The sequence below is a fragment of the Melanostigma gelatinosum genome (assembly GCF_949748355.1).
Source record: "Melanostigma gelatinosum genome assembly, chromosome: 14".
In the NCBI taxonomy this organism is placed as follows: Eukaryota; Metazoa; Chordata; class Actinopteri; order Perciformes; family Zoarcidae; genus Melanostigma; species Melanostigma gelatinosum.
The window spans coordinates 12,243,996-12,264,426 of NC_136647.1; the positions used below are offsets into that span (position 1 = coordinate 12,243,996).

A 20,431-nucleotide genomic window follows, 5' to 3' on the forward strand; every position below is an offset into this window, starting at 1 on the left:
TTCATAATATTGTTCATATACACAATTGTATGCTATTTCTACTCTTCTATTGATGCTTTGCTGATTCTATGTTATGTTGTGAACCTACTTCATTTTGGTTCATTTCCGCTCTATATTATGCGGTATCTGCTTAATTACAATTATTAACTGACACGCCCAATTTACATATCTTCAGTATCAACCTGCAGTGTTTGCCTTGGTTCATTTCAGTGTGTGTGTTTCATTTACACATCTTGCCAAGTTTTTCTTTTGTTGACGTTAATGCAGGATGTCATCCATGGACATGTCAACAACCTGTAAGGATTGTTTCAGATATTCCCACACAGAACAAATATTGAGTATGCAGCACACAAACCTTACCAGTAAAGAGGCTGTGGAGTGCTGCAAAGCAGGGGTTTAAAAATAATGCTAGAGTGGAGAGGACCGGAGTAAGACCTAAGGTACGTTACTCTTTCAACTCAGTTATCAGAAATGTAAAGATAGACATTAGAGTTGTATTACATTGTGCAGACCATATACTCTTTTGTGTTACCTATCCTCTACTATGAACCACAATTAGAATATCGTTAAGACAAATGTTACCAAAGAAAGCGTAGAGTTTACAAATCAAATGACAGTTTTAAAGTGCTCTTTCTTTAATTTCAGATTTGAAATAAACAGGATAATCAATAACAATATATTATTGTGAGCTATGAAAAGAAGTATGAGGGCTAAAACTATATGTGAAATGTGATATAGATAGATCGATAGATAGATCTAAACTTTATTCATCCCCAGGGGGAAATTAGTTATTGTATGTAATCACAAATTAAGTTTGTTACATAAAGTAGGTTATTTTAGTGAGGTGAGTGTTCGTGGTATGAAGGTTCTCCACTGAATCAAAATTATGTTTTCAGAGTTTCAGGTCTACAGCACTGCTGGTGTTATAGAAACAAGTGATGTTACCCTCATATTTAAATGACCTAAGGTACGTTAGGCTTCTGTCCATCCGGGGAGAGGGATCCCTCCTCTATTGCTCTCCCACAGGTTTCTTCGTCTTTCCTCCCCGTTAAAGGGGTTTTGGGGAGTTTTTCATGTTCCGATGTGAGGGTCCCGGGACAAGAGGATGTCAAACGTGTACATATTGTAAAGCCCTCTGAGGCAAATTTGTAATTTGTGATTTTGGGCTGTACAAAAATAAATTGAATTGAATTGAATTGAATTTAGTGTGGTGTTGTGTAAACATCATCTATTTTCTGGCTGACGGCGGTTAATTTAAGGCCAACTATCTCAACTCTCTCAGTTACAATTAAAAAAGAAAGACATCAAATCATTTACACTCATTTGTCTCTAGCAGTTGTGACCGTTTCCACACCTTTATGAATTTAGTCGGCTGTAGGAATTGTCGAGAGCACTTTTGTTTGAGACTAAATAAAGAATAAATGAAAGGACCAATAACTAATATACAGTCTCCAGGTAATGAACCACTGAAGGAAAAATGGAGAGAAATGTGTTTCTATCTCCCGCAGATCATTCAACAGGTTGAGCAATGATGTCTTCAGGGTTTGCTGCGTTGTGTCTCCTGCTCCTGCGCACTGGAGCGCTGGGCTTTGAGGTAATGCCAGGAAAGTCTCTGAATCAGTCTCTGAATCACCAGGAAATCACGGAGAAAGCGATATTAAAGTCCACCTTGCAGGTGTGCCGTGCTCTGGCCCAAGCTGAGGGGACATACTTCACTTTTCCTGTAAGAATTCCCTTCAATTAGGTTGTTTTACTGGAAATGTTATGTCGTCTTTTAGCAATGTTAATATGATTTGACTTTGTGTGTTTAGGCAAAGCCTTTCACTGCAAAGGCTGTTGCTGTGGCCTGCGGTGAACCACAGTCGTCCAAGAGTTTCCGCCAAGCCATTATATTTATCATGCAGAGGAATGTACGGGTGGACATTCGCCATGCCCTGAATGGAAGCTTCCACTTTAATGATGAAATGTTTGTTGGAGGAAGGAAAATCATCACTGAGGGACTACTGGCTGTGAAAGCAAGCAACAAACAAGAGAACTTTGAGGCAGCGAGGCAGAAATTGGGAGAGATTTTACATCCCTTACAGGTTCATTATTTCTCAAAGCATTACTGAAGCCGTAACTGTTTTAAAATATTCAAGGAAACTTGATGGATTATTAACCTGTGTCTTCTTTTGTCAACTTTAAGGACTTCTACAGTCATAGTAACTGGGTGGAACTAGGAAACAAACTCCCAAACTCTAATCTGATCAGATCAGACACCAGCATTGGTAACATAGCAGGTGAATAGATTGTGTAATGTCAGAGATGGTAGGCTATGATGTGACTGTAGAGGAATTATTTCACGGAGGAAAACATAATTAAAATCTTTTTTTACTCAGATAAAAGCAGGGCGACATGTCGCAACTGTGATGGAGACGACTGCAGGAACAACATTTTGGGGGACATCATAGAGGAGAAGGTACTGACCTCTGGATATTTTGGTGTTGTGCCATTTTTATCAACCAAACCCAAAGGTAAGTGATTCCTTACATTTAACCGATAATGCTACAGCGTTATATATTCAGATTCACATTAACAAACGAATACATTCTTGAGATTTACTATAAAATATTTGGATACAGTATAATGTCTTGACAGCAATAGATATGTCCCTTTCACAATGTTTACTTGTTACTTAACCTCAAACACATTTTGCATTATGTCTCACTAAAGCTGCAATAATGTTTCAAGTGCCTTGTACAGTATAGTATGTCTTGTTACAACAATGTTGTTAAGTGGCCTAAAATGCACAACCTTTCCCAGTCAGGATACACACCCATTGGCTGTTTGGGGCCAATAAATATGGACTATAAGATCACCGCAGGAGTCACATTCCTCTTCAGTTTCACTTTCCCCTGTTGTTTTTTCTGTCTTCTTGACTTTGCCTTCACAGGTTGTTGTTTTGAGGCTTTTGTAAGCTTATGTTCTCAAAACAATTCAGGTGGAACTTTCCCTAATTACTGCACAATATATAAAGTTAAAAAGAGGTCTATAGAAATAAAAGCACATATTTAACCACCAGAATGCTCCTCAGAAAATGACAAAAAAAGTCAACAGATCTCCCTCTTATGGTATCTATTGCAAAGGAAAATGCAGTCACGGAGGAGCAGTGGATCAAACAAGCGACATTGGACCTAAAGGTGGGATCAACAAAGACACTTTCTCATCCAGTCACGGACACCTCCACACTGACGCAGCAGACTTGGCGATAGCTGCAACCAGTGGGTTACTGGAGGACATTCGAGGGGCTGCTGGTGACAGACCATTCCTCCAGTGAGAAACCCATTCTGCATGTGTCAATGATGTACTATAAGGAGGTGTAGAGTACGTTTTTTATCCATTTGTTCCATCTCTCTTCATCCCTCAGGATGTTGGGAATCTCCAAAGGGTCCAGCAAAGCTCTTTGTTTTGTGATTGACACCACAAAAAGCATGAGCGATGACATTGCAGCAGTGAGGACCATCACTTCCTCTATAATCAAGAGTAAAGTGGGAACAGAAGATGAGCCCTCAGTTTACATTCTTGTATCTTTTAACGATCCAGGTACAATCTTGAGGATGCTATACATTTTGTTGTTGTTCTTGTTGTTGGACATCATCATCGAGGTGTTTTCTTTCTCCTGTCTCCAACTGAACCCCAGATGTTGGGCCGCTGATAAAGACTACAGACCCAAACGTCTTCAAGTCTGCCATTAATTCATTATCCGCAGCCGGTGGAGGGGATGAGGGGGAACTGAGTCTTTCAGGGCTTCAGGTGATGTGATGTGTGGCTGTTACTACATCAAAATCTGCCCCCAGAAGCTTGTTGGAGTGTTTAAAGTTTTAACTAAAGCTGTCCTTGTTATTCCACTCTCTCTTCGTCATACAGCTGGCTTTAACCGGGGCTCCTTCAAATTCTGAGGTCTTCCTCTTCACAGATGCACCAGCTAAAGACAAACACCTGAAAAGCACAGTGATCGCACTCATAGAGCAGACGCAAACAGTGGTGAGTATCAAAGTATGAAATCATTTATGGTCAGAATAGCAGACCTGCAGCTTTCTGGGACTTTGTTCCAGATATGTGGAGCAGAAAAACTGAACGCTGCTTCTCCATGTTTAGTTCTGACTCTGGGAACAGAAAGTAGACCGGTCCCAGACGACCTGAGGGGTCGGGATGGTTCATAAGGTAGCAGCAGATCAGAGATGTATTTTGGCCCTAAACCATTCAGTGCTTTGAAAACCAACAGCACGATTTTAAAGTAAATTCTTTGTTGGACAGGAAGCCAGTGCAAAGACCTCAGAACTGGGGTGATGTGATCCACCCTCCTAGTCTTAGTGAGGACTCGAGCTGCAGCGTTCTGAATCAGCTGCAGCTTTCTGACGGACTTTTTACAGAGACCAGTAAACACACCGTTACAGTAGTCCAGTCTGCTGAAGATAAATACATACAAGTTTTTCCAAATCCTGTTGAGACATAAATCCTTTAATCCTTGATATATTCTTCAGGTGATAGTAGGCTGATTTTGCAATTGTCTTGATATGGCTATTCAGGTTGAGGTCTGAATCCATAACTACACCTACATTTCTGGCTTGGTTTGTGGGTTTTAACATCAGTGATTGAAGCTGAGCGGTGATTTTCAATCGTTCGTCCTTGGTACCAAAAACAATTACTTCTGTTTTATCTTTGTTTAATTGAAGAAAATTCTGGCACATCCAGTTGTTGATTTGTTCAATGCAGTTACCCAGCCCTTTTATGGGATTATAGTCCCCTGGTGACATAGTTATGTAGATTTGTGTGTCGTCTGCATAATTATGATAACACACTTTGTTGTTTTCCATAATCTGAGCTAGTGGAAGCATGTAGATGTTGAACAGAAGAGGCCCCAGTATTGAACCTTGGGGAACACCACATCTCATTTTAGTCAGCTCTGATGTGTAATTAGCTCCAGACACAAATTATTCTCTGTCCTTCAAGTAGGATTCAAACCAGTTAAGCGCTGTGCCAGAAAGTCCCACCCATATGTTTAGTCTTTCTAGGAGTATGGCATGGTCGACCGTGTCGAATGCAGCACTGAGATCCAGTAATACTAAGACTGAACTTCTGCCATTGTCTGTGTTTAAGTGGATGTCATTGAAAACCGTAACAAGAGCAGTTTCAGTACTCTAATGCTGTCGAAAGCCTGACTGGAAAACATCAAAGCAGTTGTTTACGGCCAAGAAGTTGTTCAGCTGTTGGAAAACCGCTTTTTCAATTATTTTACTTAAAAATGGGAGGTTTGATATTGGCCTATAATTTTTCATTGTTGAGGAGTCTAAACTAGCCTTCTTTAGGAGTGGTTTAACAACTGCAGTTTTTAGGGCTTGTGGGAAGACACCTGAGAGAAGGGATGTGTTTAGTCAAGGGATGTGTTTACTCAAGGCCGTTTTGATTTGGTTGATTGTCCTTCTTGCTTTCCAGGTGAATTTCATGATTTCTGAGTCAACGGTGCTCAATCGTAGGAAACGCAGTGATGACACAGTGAAACCTCTCAAGATAGCAGCATCAGATGCTCAGCTGTACAGAGACCTGGCCCAGGCGTCAGGAGGTCTGGCTATTGAAGTCACAAAGAATGAGCTCCCTGTGGCCACCAGCATCATAACAGAGTCCTCCAGCTCCTCTCTGGTAATATCACTTAGGTCCCACTACTACTTAGTTTGGTCAGTTCAAAGATTTCAGCTGTGTCATCTGTTTTATGTTTATTTCCTAGGTAACCCTTCTGCAGGCAGCCAGGAGCCCAGGAAAATCAGATAAATTTACTTTTATAGTTGATGAAATGGTAACAAACCTTAAAGTTTACATCTCTGGGCGCTCCCTCGCTTTCACTCTTACCAGCCCCACAGGTAATACTGCCTTTCCAAATGAAGTCTTCACTCTTTATTACGACTAAAGTTAAGGCATTATGTGGATTATTTCATGTAAAAAAATAAAGTTACAGTATAGTAAGTATGTCATAAAAACGTCATCGTATAGTGTCATAAAAAACTGCCAAAGTATGCCATTAAATAGTATTCCATTAAATGTCATACAAAATTAAAAAGCATATGTTATAGATATGCCATGAAAAAAATCATATTATGGTGTGCAATAAAAAAATGTAATTGTATGAAATCAATCACATAAAATCTCATTAAAAAAGTCATATAGTGTGCCTTAAAATATCTTATTTCTAACAAATGTTTGAAGCAATGAAATCATTTATGATGTCACATAATGAATTATTCTTTTAATTTTAGTTTTTGAAGGGGAATCTGAAGGGGCATCTCAGCTAATAAAACAGAGAACACGATCATTGATCACTGCATCCCAGTCAGTGGGAAACGTCAAGACTCTGCAACTAAAAAGACAAGTTGGACTGTGGAAAATTGAAATGGAGTCAAGTAATCCCTACACTTTTAAGGTCATCGGTGAGACCCCCATGATTGATTTAATATGATCACAAAATGAATGTTAGAGCCATGTTGGTACTATGATGTATGGCTACTAACAGCAAACAACATTCTCATCAGCCTCAGCTGTATTTATTTTCTAGTGCTGTTCAACAACTATTAGCTAAAGTAAGATGATGAACATGGTAACCATTATACCTGCTAAACATTAGCAATATGAGCATGTTACAGTAGCATTTAGCTCAAAGCACAGCTGCATAAGCTTTGTATGTCATACATTTACGCAGATATTTGAACCCCTTGTTATTTTAACAAATTTAAAAGGAAATCTTTTAAAATGCAGCTCCCACATTTAAGAATTGCAGGATATGTTGCTCATACAGTAGTAGTAACCATAAAAAATAAAAAATAGAATACTCCAGTATCGTGTTTAAGCTTTGTTGAAATAAACACTGAAAGAAACTCTGTATATTTTATCCTTTTTTTCATGACTTTATTTGCAGGTCAGAGTCCGATTGACTTCCTGTTTGACTTTGTGGAGGCATCACAGGGCCCTCTCACAGGATATGATGCTCTTGACACACGTCCCAGAGCTGGTACAGAAAATTGTTAAGATGTGAATTTAATGACACGCTGATGTAACATAAAATGATCAAGTCAAACATGATGAATTTCAACTTTCTTTAAAGGTGTCAATGGTAGCTTGTTGGTGACTTTAACGGGAAGTGACTCCGCCACGGTGACAGAAGTCGCTCTGGTTAAATCGTCAGGGTCGGAGATTAAAGGAGTCGTGGAGCCACAGGGGGGTGGAAGCTTCTTAGTTCATGTCGACATGATGCCGTCGGTGGAGTTTGTGGTGCGGGTGAAGGGGCAGAATGACAGTGTTGACCCAAAGGAAGTCTTCGAAAGGCAGTCATCCACCATCTTCAGAGCCTCGAATCTGACTGTTATGGTGAGTACCCAGACCATCACTGTGTCACAGCAACATCACATCAAACATGAGAGAAGATGCAGCAACTAAAAATTGTTGTAATGTTCACTTAAATCATCATCACAAACACTGGTCCTTGTCTGATCCCCTCTGTTTTCAGGCTGATTCCGACAGCATCTTGGTACCAGGAACACCGTTTTCTGTGCCCTTCTCTGTGATGACCAGTGGAGTCGGGGGAATCTTCACCATCCAAGCCACCAATAACCGACAATTTAACTCAACATCTCCAACCAATATATTCCTGGAAACCGGGAGTAGTGCTAATGGTACCGTGACCCTCTCAGCACCTCTTAACACCCCGTCTGGTTCTGACGTCACCCTGACTATTGAGGTCGAGGCTCCTGGTGGTGAAGATACAAACTATGTTGTGCTGCGTTTCTCCATCCTTAACACGGTAATCCTCACGCTAAAGAATCCCATTTACAAGTACAATTCTTTGTTTTACAGATTTGTAACTTCCTAGATGTAATTTGTTACTGATTATAGGGAATATATTATAAAAAACTATACATATACTTTTTCTTCTCCTCATAGGTGACTGATTTCACTCGTCCTGTGTGTGAGCTGCTCAGCCTGCAGTCAAACTGCTCTGATATCTGCAGCTTATCGATGTGGGAGCTCTCTGTTCAGGTGACTGATGGGGCTGAAGGGACGGGTGTTGAGCGTGTCAGCCTCAGACAGGGCAACGGGACCATGAACACCAGTTTGACCGCTGGCAGCGGGAACATGACCGCTGCCAGCGGGAATATGACCGCTGGCAGCGGGAACATAACGCTGGTGTCCTACAGTTCGTCCTGCTGTTCGCCTGATGTAGAGCTGCTGGTTGTTGATCGGGTGGGTAATGTAGCCTCCTGTTTCTACAGCATCCGGAAAGCGGCCACCAATAGCTCACAAACTGCAACCACCAGCAGCTCACAACCTGCAACCACCACCAGCTCACAAACTGCAACCACCAGCAGCTCACAAACTGCAACCACCAGCAGCTCACAACCTGCAACCACCACCAGCTCACAAACTGCAACCACCAGCAGCTCACAAACTGCAACCACCAGCAGCTCACAACCTGCAACCACCACCAGCCCACAAACTGCAACCACCAGCAGCTCACAACCTGCAACCACCAGCAGCTCACAACCTGCAACCACCAGCAGCTCACAAACTGCAACCACCAGCAGCTCACAACCTGCAACCACCAGCAGCTCACAACCTGCAACCACCAGCAGCTCACAAACTGCAACCACCAGCAGCTCAGAAACTGCAACCACCAACAGCTCAGAAACTGCAACCACCAACAGCTCACAAACTGCAACCACCAGCAGCTCACAAACTGCAACCACCAGCAGCTCACAGCGTCCAACAGCAGCTGTTGTGTTTTTGTCTACCAGAGCTGTTCAGTCTTTTCTTCTTTGCTTGAGCATCACAATCCTAGGGCTCAGTTTACCATTTTTAATGGGGATCAACTGACCTTCTACATGTTAGTGTGAGGAAGAGTTGCGGTTTGTAATGTTCTTTTGGCTTTGGAAAATCACCTGCATACTACATACCCTCAGTTGCCAGTTTATTAGGTACACATAGGTAAAACCAATATATGCAACTAAGAAGCTATAAATGTGTAATATTAGATTGGCCAGCACCATGGCACATAACTTGTAACTGGACAGTAGCATGGTAAAACTGAATACACGAGCCATGAACATTACTATACCACACTAGGTTTTTGTATGTTATAATAATAATATTATAATATTATGTTTCTAATATTCGGTCGATATTTGGTCATTGATAAAAATGGATTGAGCTCGATGAACCTAATAACCTGTGTATGTACAACTGGGTGATATACTGTAAAATGAATGCTGAAATCTTTAAGCTATATTAACTACATTATGTGCTGTATGTATTACAGAGTACTTTGTTTCATTGTACAACTTTCTTTAAAAGCTTAGCGGTGTTATAAAATTAAGTCTTGGGCCATGTGAACGTGTACATTTCATTATGACACTTAAATCAAGGAATATTCATTCATATTTTGATTACCACTGTTTATATTACATTGTGGAATAGTAATGCTGATTGAAGGACTACATCTATTTGGTCATTTAAACATGTATCATATATTATATAAATCACATTTACATCTGAGGGTTGCTTCTTAAATATATGATGACACAATAAAGCAATGAAAAAGGGGTTATGTTGACCACTGTGGTCCTTTTGGGAGAAAATTGTTGGACAACATTTGAGGGAAGATATATGATGTAGAAGTGTCCGATTACACCATCAGAGGGTAACGTCTTTATTAGATATCCACACAATTGGTAAGAAATGAATACCATTCAATACATTGGTTTGTGTTGTATCACTTAGGTTGAATATCTGCAGGTCCAGCATCAATCACCACTGCAGCAACATATGATTACATACATTACATATATGCAATAAAAATCATCAATGGTTATTATCACCTAAATGTGACATAACAATGAAAGAAAATCATGTTAATTAGTTTCACATGGGGAGCAGCAGAAAGCAAATGTGATTTCCTCGTCAACCAAACAGGTATAAAATCATTTGAGCTCCCACTAGTGGAGGAGCAGTTTAAAAAGGTGATGTGTTCATACAGACAGTATGTGGCCCTCACGTTATGCATCGTCTGCTGTAAGTGATGAGACAGGAGCAAAAGAAGGACACCTCAACTGGGCATACAGTTTGGGTTATATTAGATAACATCAACCACGGTGCACAAAAATAAAATACAACAGACAACATGAGACACACTGTCACAACAGCAGTAACACGATCACACAAACTAATACATTTGGTATAGATCAGTAGCCTCCAAAGCTTATCAATCATGATTCTACTGCATTTATCACAAATATCACATGCTGTCAGTGGTTCTAGAGGAAAGTCACTTTCAGGAGCTGTGTTCTTACTCTGATCATGACGGATAACGTCATGATCCGTTTTCAACAGTCACTTAAAGGAACCGCCAATTTACATCTCTACAGTATCTACCGCCAATGTTTGCCTTGGTTAGTGTCAGTGTGTGTTTTAGTTTAATTTACAGCTCTTGCCAAATGTTTCACGTGAAGAAGAATTCAGGATGTCAATCCTATTGCTTCAGTCATTCCCACACAAGACAAATATTGAGCATGCAGCACGCAAACCTTACTAGTAAAGAGACCTTTACATGTAGATAATGTGATAATAATTGTATTAGGTGAAGAACTCTGGAATATTAAAGGTTTCACGATCACATCTGGGTTCATTGTGTACTTCTTTCAGATGTTTAAAATGTATTCTGTTACCAGTCTTTGCCAGGTATTGTTTAACGTAAAAGTTTATCAGAAGTTAAACTCCACAATGACCGTTTAGTCAAATATTCTGAAAAACAATGTCATCTTTACAGAAGTCAAAAAGATTATTACACTTTTTAGCTAAGCAAGGACTTTTGTCATAAAATAAACAATCAAATAAATAACAAAAAAAAGAGTGAAAGATCATGGCATCAGTTGGACAGTGCCTCTGTTACCACCCAGACGGACTTTGTTGGGGCAATTTATCATGTTCTTTCAGATGTAACTTGTATCGCTTCAACCTAAACCCAATCTAAAAGAGCCAGATAAAGTAAATTCAGTACGTGAACTAGTTGTCAACCGATTCAGTAACTGTACAGTGAAATATTACAGAGAAAACATTAGGACAAACCGAGGACAGTAGCAGGTCCACAAATGCAGGCATACGCTCTTTATTATGTCAGATAACCGACCAATGCAAATTAAAACATAGAAGAAACAAAAGCGTAAAGTACATGGACCTGAAGACCAGCGGGAGGTTCTAACATTTTTCTCGTATGAGTGACGTGAGTCACTCAAGGGGGGAATGTGGGAGGAAAATGTATTTGTGTCTTGAAGTATATTTGTGTAAAATCAATCATATCCATCATTTGGTATCATGTATATTCACATTCATACTGTAATATTGGCCTGTATCATTGTCATATGTACACAAATATCAACACTATCCGGGATCCCAGCGCTGCCGTGCGTCAATGTTGATTGAGAACAAATAATTAAGATAAATATTATTTTACATTAATGCAGTGTGTTCATTTTATGCTGATACTGTTCATAATATTGTTCATATACACAAGTGTATGCTATTTCTACTCTTCTATTGATGCTTTGCTGATTCTATGTTATGTTGTGAACCTACTTCATTTTGGTTCATTTCCGCTCTATATTATGCGGTATCTGCTTAATTACAATTATTAACTGACACGCCCAATTTACATATCTTCAGTATCAACCTGCAGTGTTTGCCTTGGTTCATTTCAGTGTGTGTGTTTCATTTACACATCTTGCCAAGTTTTTCTTTTGTTGACGTTAATGCAGGATGTCATCCATGGACATGTCAACAACCTGTAAGGATTGTTTCGGATATTCCCACACAGAACAAATATTGAGTATGCAGCACACAAACCTTACCAGTAAAGAGGCTGTGGAGTGCTGCAAAGCAGGGGTTTAAAAATAATGCTAGAGTGGAGAGGACCGGAGTAAGACCTAAGGTACGTTACTCTTTCAACTCAGTTATCAGAAATGTAAAGATAGACATTAGAGTTGTATTACATTGTGCAGACCATATACTCTTTTGTGTTACCTATCCTCTACTATGAACCACAATTAGAATATCGTTAAGACAAATGTTACCAAAGAAAGCGTTGAGTTTACAAATCAAATGACAGTTTTAAAGTGCTCTTTCTTTAATTTCAGATTTGAAATAAACAGGATAATCAATAACAATATATTATTGTGAGCTATGAAAAGAAGTATGAGGGCTAAAACTATATGTGAAATGTGATATAGATAGATCGATAGATAGATATAAACTTTATTCATCCCCAGGGGGAAATTAGTTATTGTATGTAATCACAAATTAAGTTTGTTACATAAAGTAGGTTATTTTAGTGAGGTGAGTGTTCGTGGTATGAAGGTTCTCCACTAAATCAAAATTATGTTTTCAGAGTTTCAGGTCTACAGCACTGCTGGTGTTATAGAAACAAGTGATGTTACCCTCATATTTAAATGACCTAAGGTACGTTAGGCTTCTGTCCATCCGGGGAGAGGGATCCCTCCTCTATTGCTCTCCCACAGGTTTCTTCGTCTTTCCTCCCCGTTAAAGGGGTTTTTGGGGAGTTTTTCATGTTCCGATGTGAGGGTCCCGGGACAAGAGGATGTCAAACGTGTACATATTGTAAAGCCCTCTGAGGCAAATTTGTAATTTGTGATTTTGGGCTGTACAAAAATAAATTGAATTGAATTGAATTGAATTTAGTGTGGTGTTGTGTAAACATCATCTATTTTCTGGCTGACGGCGGTTAATTTAAGGCCAACTATCTCAACTCTCTCAGTTACAATTAAAAAAGAAAGACATCAAATCATTTACACTCATTTGTCTCTAGCAGTTGTGACCGTTTCCACACCTTTATGAATTTAGTCGGCTGTAGGAATTGTCGAGAGCACTTTTGTTTGAGACTAAATAAAGAATAAATTAAAGGACCAATAACTAATATACAGTCTCCAGGTAATGAACCACTGAAGGAAAAATGGAGAGAAATGTGTTTCTATCTCCCGCAGATCATTCAACAGGTTGAGCAATGATGTCTTCAGGGTTTGCTGCGTTGTGTCTCCTGCTCCTGCGCACTGGAGCGCTGGGCTTTGAGGTAATGCCAGGAAAGTCTCTGAATCAGTCTCTGAATCACCAGGAAATCACGGAGAAAGCGATATTAAAGTCCACCTTGCAGGTGTGCCGTGCTCTGGCCCAAGCTGAGGGGACAGACTTCACTTTTCCTGTAAGAATTCCCTTCAATTAGGTTGTTTTACTGGAAATGTTATGTCGTCTTTTAGCAATGTTAATATGATTTGACTTTGTGTGTTTAGGCAAAGCCTTTCACTGCAAAGGCTGTTGCTGTGGCCTGCGGTGAACCACAGTCGTCCAAGAGTTTCCGCCAAGCCATTATATTTATCATGCAGAGGAATGTACGGGTGGACATTCGCCATGCCCTGAATGGAAGCTTCCACTTTAATGATGAAATGTTTGTTGGAGGAAGGAAAATCATCACTGAGGGACTACTGGCTGTGAAAGCAAGCAACAAACAAGAGAACTTTGAGGCAGCGAGGCAGAAATTGGGAGAGATTTTACATCCCTTACAGGTTCATTATTTCTCAAAGCATTACTGAAGCCGTAACTGTTTTAAAATATTCAAGGAAACTTGATGGATTATTAACCTGTGTCTTCTTTTGTCAACTTTAAGGACTTCTACAGTCATAGTAACTGGGTGGAACTAGGAAACAAACTCCCAAACTCTAATCTGATCAGATCAGACACCAGCATTGGTAACATAGCAGGTGAATAGATTGTGTAATGTCAGAGATGGTAGGCTATGATGTGACTGTAGAGGAATTATTTCACGGAGGAAAACATAATTCAAATGTTTTTTTACTCAGATAAAAGCAGGGCGACATGTCGCAACTGTGATGGAGACGACTGCAGGAACAACATTCTGGGGGACATCATAGAGGAGAAGGTACTGACCTCTGGATATTTTGGTGTTGTGCCATTTTTATCAACCAAACCCAAAGGTAAGTGATTCCTTACATTTAACCGATAATGCCACAGCGTTATATATTCAGATTCACATTAACAAACGAATACATTCTTGAGATATACTATAAAATATTTGGATACAGTATAATGTCTTGACAGCAATAGATATGTCCCTTTCACAATGTTTACTTGTTACTTAACCTCAAACACATTTTGCATTATGTCTCACTAAAGCTGCAATAATGTTTCAAGTGCCTTGTACAGTATAGTATGTCTTGTTACAACAATGTTGTTAAGTGGCCTAAAATGCACAACCTTTCCCAGTCAGGATACACACCCATTGGCTGTTTGGGGCCAATAAATATGGACTGTAAGATCACCTCAGGAGTCACATTCCTCTTCAGTTTCACTTTCCCCTGTTGTGATTTCTGTCTTCTTGACTTTGCCTTCACAGGTTGTTGTTTTGAGGCTTTTGTAAGCTTATGTTCTCAAAACAATTCAGGTGGAACTTTCCCTAATTACTGCACAATATATAAAGTTAAAAAGTGGTCTATAGAAATAAAAGCACATATTTAACCACCAGAATGCTCCTCAGAAAATGACAAAAAAAGTCAACAGATCTCCCTCTTATGGTATCTATTGCAAAGGAAAATGCAGTCACGGAGGAGCAGTGGATCAAACAAGCGACATTGGACCTAAAGGTGGGATCAACAAAGACACTTTCTCCTCCAGTCACGGACACCTCCACACTGACGCAGCAAACTTGGCGATAGCTGCAACCAGTGGGTTACTGGAGGACATTCGAGGGGCTGCTGGTGACAGACCATTCCTCCAGTGAGAAACCCATTCTGCATGTGTCAATGATGTACTATAAGGAGGTGTAGAGTACGTTTTTCATCCATTTGTTCCATCTCTCTTCATCCCTCAGGATGTTGGGAATCTCCAAAGGGTCCAGCAAAGCTCTTTGTTTTGTGATTGACACCACAAAAAGCATGAGCGATGACATTGCAGCAGTGAGGACCGTCACTTCCTCTATAATCAAGAGTAAAGTGGGAACAGAGGATGAGCCCTCAGTTTACATTCTTGTATCTTTTAACGATCCAGGTACAATCTTGAGGATGCTATACATTTTGTTGTTGTTCTTGTTGTTGTACATCATCATCGAGGTGTTTTCTTTCTCCTGTCTCCAACTGAACCCCAGATGTTGGGCCGCTGATAAAGACTACAGACCCAAACGTCTTCAAGTCTGCCATTAATTCATTATCCGCAGCCGGTGGAGGGGATGAGGGGGAACTGAGTCTTTCAGGGCTTCAGGTGATGTGATGTGTGGCTGTTACTACATCAAAATCTGCCCCCAGAAGCTTGTTGGAGTGTTTAAAGTTTTAACTAAAGCTGTCCTTGTTATTCCACTCTCTCTTCCTCATACAGCTGGCTTTAACCGGGGCTCCTTCAAATTCTGAGGTCTTTCTCTTCACAGATGCACCAGCTAAAGACAAACACCTGAAAAGCACAGTGATCGCACTCATAGAGCAGACGCAAACAGTGGTGAGTATCAAAGTATGAAATCATTTATGGTCAGAATAGCAGACCTGCAGCTTTCTGGGACTTTGTTCCAGATATGTGGAGCAGAAAAACTGAACGCTGCTTCTCCATGTTTAGTTCTGACTCTGGGAACAGAAAGTAGACCGGTCCCAGACGACCTGAGGGGTCGGGATGGTTCATAAGGTAGCAGCAGATCAGAGATGTATTTTGGCCCTAAACCATTCAGTGCTTTGAAAACCAACAGCACGATTTTAAAGTAAATTCTTTGTTGGACAGGAAGCCAGTGCAAAGACCTCAGAACTGGGGTGATGTGATCCACCCTCCTAGTCTTAGTGAGGACTCGAGCTGCAGCGTTCTGAATCAGCTGCAGCTTTCTGACGGACTTTTTACAGAGACCAGTAAACACACCGTTACAGTAGTCCAGTCTGCTGAAGATAAATACATACAAGTTTTTCCAAATCCTGTTGAGACATAAATCCTTTAATCCTTGATATATTCTTCAGGTGATAGTAGGCTGATTTTGTAATTGTCTTGATATGGCTGTTCAGGTTGAGGTCTGAATCCATAACTACACCTACATTTCTGGCTTGGTTTGTGGGTTTTAACATCAGTGATTGAAGCTGAGCGGTGATTTTCAATCGTTCGTCCTTGGTACCAAAAACAATTACTTCTGTTTTATCTTTGTTTAATTGAAGAAAATTCTGGCACATCCAGTTGTTGATTTGTTCAATGCAGTTACCCAGCCCTTTTATGGGATTATAGTCCCCTGGTGACATAGTTATGTAGATTTGTGTGTCGTCTGCATAATTATGATAACACACTTTGTTGTTTTCCATAATCTGAGCTAGTGGAAGCATGTAGATGTTGAACAGAAGAGGCCCCAGTATTGAACCTTGGGGAACACCACATCTCATTTTAGTCAGCTCTGATGTGTAATTAGCTCCAGACACAAAGTATTCTCTGTCCTTCAAGTAGGATTCAAACCAGTTAAGCGCTGTGCCAGAGAGTCCCACCCAGATTTTTAGTCTTTCTAGGAGTATGGCATGGTCGACCGTGTCGAATGCAGCACTGAGATCCAGTAATACTAAGACTGAACTTCTGCCATTGTCTGTGTTTAAGTGGATGTCATTGAAAACCTTAACAAGAGCAGTTTCAGTACTGTAATGCTGTCGAAAGCCTGACTGGAAAACATCAAAGCAGTTGTTTACGGCCAAGAAGTTGTTCAGCTGTTGGAAAACAGCTTTTTCAATTATTTTACTTAAAAATGGGAGGTTTGATATTGGCCTATAATTTTTCATTGTTGAGGAGTCTAAACTAGCTTCTTTAGGAGTGGTTTAACAACTGCAGTTTTTAGGGCTTGTGGGAAGACACCTGAGAGAAGGGATGTGTTTAGTCAAGGGATGTGTTTACTCAAGGCCGTTTTGATTTGGTTGATTGTGCTTCTTGCTTTCCAGGTGAATTTCATGATTTCTGAGTCAACGGTGCTCAATCGTAGGAAACGCAGTGATGACACAGTGAAACCTCTCAAGATAGCAGCATCAGATGCTCAGCTGTACAGAGACCTGGCCCAGGCGTCAGGAGGTCTGGCTATTGAAGTCACAAAGAATGAGCTCCCTGTGGCCACCAGCATCATAACAGAGTCCTCCAGCTCCTCTCTGGTAATATCACTTAGGTCTCACTACTACTTAGTTTGGTCAGTTCAAAGATTTCAGCTGTGTCATCTGTTTTATGTTTATTTCCTAGGTAACCCTTCTGCAGGCAGCCAGGAGCCCAGGAAAATCAGATAAATTTACTTTTATAGTTGATGAAATGGTAACAAACCTTAAAGTTTACATCTCTGGGCGCTCCCTCGCTTTCACTCTTACCAGCCCCACAGGTAATACTGCCTTTCCAAATGAAGTCTTCACTCTTTATTACGACTAAAGTTAAGGCATTATGTGGATTATTTCATGTAAAAAAATAAAGTTACAGAATAGTAAGTATGTCATAAAAACGTCATCGTATAGTGTCATAAAAAACTGCCAAAGTATGCCATTAAATAGTATTCCATTAAATGTCATACAAAATTAAAAAGCATATGTTATAGATATGCCATGAAAAAAATCATATTATGGTGTGCAATAAAAAAATGTAATTGTATGAAATCAATCACATAAAATCTCATTAAAAAAGTCATATAGTGTGCCTTAAAATATCTTATTTCTAACAAATGTTTGAAGCAATGAAATTATTATCAGTCTGTCACATAATGAATTATTCTTTTAATTTTAGTTTTTGAAGGGGAATCTGAAGGGGCATCTCAGCTAATAAAACAGAGAACACGATCATTGATCACTGCATCCCAGTCAGTGGGAAACGTCAAGACTCTGCAACTAAAAAGACAAGTTGGACTGTGGAAAATTGAAATGGAGTCAAGTAATCCCTACACTTTTAAGGTCATCGGTGAGACCCCCATGATTGATTTAATGTGATCACAAAATAAACGTTAGAGCCATGTTGGTACTATGATGTATGGCTACTAACAGCAAACAACATTCTCATCAGCCTTAGCTGTATTTATTTTCTAGTGCTGTTCAACAACTATTAGCTAAAGTAAGATGATGAACATGGTAACCATTATACCTGCTAAACATTAGCAATGTGAGCATGTTACAGTAGCATGCTGATGTCAGCATTTAGCTCAAAGCACAGCTGCATAAGCTTTGTATGTCATACATTTACGCAGATATTTGAACCCCTTGTTATTTTAACAAATTTAAAAGGAAATATTTTAAAATGCAGCTCCCACATTTAAGAATTGCAGGATATGTTGCTCATACAGTAGTAGTAACCATAAAAAATAAAAAATAGAATACTCCAGTATCGTGTTTAAGCTTTGTTGAAATAAACACTGAAATAAACTCTGTATATTTTATCCTTTTTTTCATGACTTTATTTGCAGGTCAGAGTCCGATTGACTTCCTGTTTGACTTTGTGGAGGCATCACAGGGCCCTCTCACAGGATATGATGCTCTTGACACACGTCCCAGAGCTGGTACAGAAAATTGTTAAGATGTGAATTTAATGACACGCTGATGTAACATAAAATGATCAAGTCAAACATGATGAATTTCAACGTTCTTTAAAGGTGTCAACGGTAGCTTGTTGGTGACTTTAACGGGAAGTGACTCCGCCACGGTGACAGAAGTCGCTCTGGTTAAATCGTCAGGGTCGGAGATTAAAGGAGTCGTGAAGCCACAGGGGGGTGGAAGCTTCTTAGTTCATATCGACATGATGCCGTCGGTGGAGTTTGTGGTGCGGGTGAAGGGGCAGAATGACAGTGTTGACCCAAAGGAAGTCTTCGAAAGGCAGTCATCCACCATCTTCAGAGCCTCGAATCTGACTGTTATGGTGAGTACCCAGACCATCACTGTGTCACAGCAACATCACATCAAACATGAGAGAAGATGCAGCAACTAAAAATTGTTGTAATGTTCACTTAAATCATCATCACAAACACTGGTCCTTGTCTGATCCCCTCTGTTTTCAGGCTGATTCCGACAGCATCTTGGTACCAGGAACACCGTTCTCTGTGCCCTTCTCTGTGATGACCAGTGGAGTCGGGGGAAACTTCACCATCCAAGCCACCAATAACCGACAATTTAACTCAACATCTCCAACCAATATATTCCTGGAAACCGGGAGTAGTGCTAATGGTACCGTGACCCTCTCAGCACCTCTTAACACCCCGTCTGGTTCTGACGTCACCCTGACTATTGAGGTCGAGGCTCCTGGTGGTGAAGATACAAACTATGTTGTGCTGCGTTTCTCCATCCTTAACACGGTAATCCTCACGCTAAAGAATCCCATTTACAAGTACAATTCTTTGTTTTACAGATTTGTAACTTCCTAGATGTAATTTGTTACTGATTATAGGGAATATATTATAAAAAACTATACATATACTTTTTCTTCTCCTCATAGGTGACTGATTTTACTCGTCCTGTGTGTGAGCTGCTCAGCCTGCAGTCAAACTGCTCTGATATCTGCAGCTTATCGATGTGGGAGCTCTCTGTTCAGGTGACTGATGGGGCTGAAGGGACGGGTGTTGAGCGTGTCAGCCTCAGACAGGGCAACGGGACCATGAACACCAGTTTGACCGCTGGCAGCGGGAACATGACCGCTGCCAGCGGGAATATGACCGCTGGCAGCGGGAACATAACGCTGGTGTCCTACAGTTCGTCCTGCTGTTCGCCTGATGTAGAGCTGCTGGTTGTTGATCGGGTGGGTAATGTAGCCTCCTGTTTCTACAGCATCCGGAAAGCGGCCACCAATAGCTCACAAACTGCAACCACCAGCAGCTCTCAACCTGCAACCACCAATAGCTCACAAACTGCAACCACCAGCAGCTCTCAACCTGCAACCACCAATAGCTCACAAACTGCAACCACCAGCAGCTCACAACCTGCAACCACCAGCAGCTCACAACCTGCAACCACCACCAGCCCACAAACTGCAACCACCAGCAGCTCACAACCTGCAACCACCAGCAGCTCACAACCTGCAACCACCACCAGCCCACAAACTGCAACCACCAGCAGCTCACAACCTGCAACCACCAGCAGCTCACAACCTGCAACCACCAGCAGCTCACAAACTGCAACCACCAGCAGCTCAGAAACTGCAACCACCAACAGCTCACAAACTGCAACCACCAACAGCTCACAAACTGCAACCACCAGCAGCTCACAAACTGCAACCACCAGCAGCTCACAGCGTCCAACAGCAGCTGTTGTGTCTTTGTCTACCAGAGCTGTTCAGTCTTTTCTTCTTTGCTTGAGCATCACAATCCTAGGGCTCAGTTTAC

General features: G+C 40.7%; 2 protein-coding genes across 2 annotated transcripts in view; both read left to right on the forward strand.

Moving 5' to 3' along the window:
- Positions 1–413: 413 nt before the first annotated feature.
- Positions 414–11,864, forward strand: LOC306788016 (von Willebrand factor A domain-containing protein 7-like; the record flags this gene model as incomplete). The annotated part of the gene is made up of 17 exons (XM_079283345.1): positions 414–440; positions 1,509–1,723; positions 1,812–2,084; positions 2,186–2,279; positions 2,379–2,513; positions 3,126–3,312; positions 3,407–3,582; positions 3,680–3,792; positions 3,907–4,023; positions 5,476–5,679; positions 5,765–5,897; positions 6,291–6,461; positions 6,947–7,039; positions 7,133–7,395; positions 7,535–7,828; positions 7,969–8,547; positions 11,832–11,864. The coding sequence occupies exons 2-17, from the start codon at positions 1,529–1,531 to the stop codon at positions 11,862–11,864; spliced, it is 3,060 nt and encodes a 1,019-aa protein (XP_079139471.1). The 5' UTR covers positions 414–440; positions 1,509–1,528.
- A 77-nt stretch (positions 11,865–11,941) lies between these two features.
- The window catches only part of LOC306788217 (von Willebrand factor A domain-containing protein 7-like), a 9,125-nt gene continuing 635 nt past the window's right edge, over positions 11,942–20,431 (forward strand). Inside the window, exons 1-17 of the mRNA XM_079283631.1 lie at positions 11,942–12,004; positions 13,074–13,288; positions 13,377–13,649; positions 13,751–13,844; positions 13,944–14,078; positions 14,691–14,877; positions 14,972–15,147; positions 15,245–15,357; positions 15,472–15,588; positions 17,040–17,243; positions 17,329–17,461; positions 17,857–18,027; positions 18,527–18,619; positions 18,713–18,975; positions 19,115–19,408; positions 19,549–19,883; positions 20,310–20,431. The exon at positions 20,310–20,431 is cut by the window's right edge and continues 635 nt beyond it. Of these exons, the coding sequence (XP_079139757.1) occupies positions 13,094–13,288; positions 13,377–13,649; positions 13,751–13,844; positions 13,944–14,078; positions 14,691–14,877; positions 14,972–15,147; positions 15,245–15,357; positions 15,472–15,588; positions 17,040–17,243; positions 17,329–17,461; positions 17,857–18,027; positions 18,527–18,619; positions 18,713–18,975; positions 19,115–19,408; positions 19,549–19,883; positions 20,310–20,431 (2,905 nt within the window). The 5' untranslated portion in view covers positions 11,942–12,004; positions 13,074–13,093. The remainder of the gene's footprint in view (positions 12,005–13,073; positions 13,289–13,376; positions 13,650–13,750; positions 13,845–13,943; positions 14,079–14,690; positions 14,878–14,971; positions 15,148–15,244; positions 15,358–15,471; positions 15,589–17,039; positions 17,244–17,328; positions 17,462–17,856; positions 18,028–18,526; positions 18,620–18,712; positions 18,976–19,114; positions 19,409–19,548; positions 19,884–20,309) is intronic.